Source organism: Cyprinodon variegatus, unplaced genomic scaffold, assembly GCF_000732505.1.
Source record: "Cyprinodon variegatus isolate N-32 unplaced genomic scaffold, C_variegatus-1.0 Scaffold3406, whole genome shotgun sequence".
Classification (NCBI taxonomy): Eukaryota; Metazoa; Chordata; class Actinopteri; order Cyprinodontiformes; family Cyprinodontidae; genus Cyprinodon; species Cyprinodon variegatus.
The window spans coordinates 6,459-7,547 of NW_015153859.1; the positions used below are offsets into that span (position 1 = coordinate 6,459).

General features: G+C 40.6%; 1 protein-coding gene across 1 annotated transcript; it reads right to left on the reverse strand.

The window, feature by feature from the left end:
• Positions 1 to 227: 227 nt before the first annotated feature.
• Positions 228 to 871, reverse strand: LOC107081213 (glycerophosphodiester phosphodiesterase 1-like). Its single transcript, XM_015369414.1, has 2 exons — positions 672 to 871; positions 228 to 404 (listed from the first exon to the last, which is right to left on the reverse strand). Exons 1-2 carry the CDS (start codon positions 776 to 778, stop codon positions 233 to 235), a joined length of 279 nt encoding a protein of 92 aa, XP_015224900.1. The 5' UTR covers positions 779 to 871; the 3' UTR covers positions 228 to 232.
• Between the last annotated feature and the right edge of the window lie 218 nt (positions 872 to 1,089).

A 1,089-nucleotide genomic window follows, 5' to 3' on the forward strand; every position in this document is an offset into this window, starting at 1 on the left:
ACCTCATGCTGCAGTACTTCACAGCATCGGAATTGTGTAGCAAAAAATGTGATGATGTGCTACAAAGTGTGGGAACATCTACTCAGGGAGCAGGTGCAGAACCACTGAATAAATCCGAATTTGTGGTTTTAATTAGAAAATGAGGCAGCATTCAAAAGGTATTAATACTTCTGCAATAGACAGTAAAGGCCCAACATTGTCTTTACCATTACCAATTTTACCTGCTTGCTAATCAGTTAAATGAGGTGACTGGCTGCACATTATCAATTCTGTTTAAAAGTGTTTCTGATGGCTGCACCTCGTCTGGATGACCTTTGACATCAAAGTAGATGGTGAGCTGCAGCTTGATGCATTCTTTCACCGCCTCTTCCAGAGTCGGGATCTTCTCACCAACAAACTTGGACCTAGTAAGAAAAGGAAGGCTCATTTACACCTTGCAAAGGTGCTTAATAGCAAAAAATAAAAAATCCCTTTCTTAAAAAAATAACTGTTAATATCAATCAGTCCCACTGGTGTAGAAGAGATTCATACTTAACCCCCAACATTTTGATAATTAGGGTTATGTCCTATATTACAACAATACTTTAAATTCAACCATTCAATCAAAAGCTACCCAACAGGATGACAGTCTGTCATACTCTTATGACCTTCTGGACCAAACCTCTTCTCACCTGAGCCGATGTTTAGCAGATGCATCCAATTTACGCAGCTCTGAAAAGCTCATCTTGCTGAGTGGGCCCGAACCGTTGGTGGTCCGATCTACAGTTTCGTCGTGCATTAGTATGGGGATCCCATCAGCTGAGAACTCCAGGTCCAACTCCACACCAGTGGCGCCATTCCTACTGGCCTACGAGCAGAGCATGTGCATAAGCATGCGAGATCTTAAAAACATGACAAAGATTAGAAAAAGAAAGTAGTTTCATTAGGTTTGACTTAGGGCCATCATTATCGACATATAAAAAAAAAAAAAAAAAGTGTTTCTTTGGACAAAGCTGACCTTTTCTTGCTCCTACATATTTAAATCTCATGCAATGGTGTAAATAATCCACTAGGTGTCACTGATGTGCTACAAAGCGTGGGAACGTCTAC

What these genes read in the sequence shown, in the direction of transcription:
- LOC107081213 (XM_015369414.1), bottom strand. Translation starts at nt 778, where the DNA reads ATGCACGACGAAACTGTAGATCGGACCACCAACGGTTCGGGCCCACTC. An exon ending in TCTGCTAAACATCGGCTCAG is followed by an intron (nt 405 to 671) that starts GTGAGAAGAGGT and finishes TTTTCTTACTAG; the next exon opens with GTCCAAGTTTGTTGGTGAGA.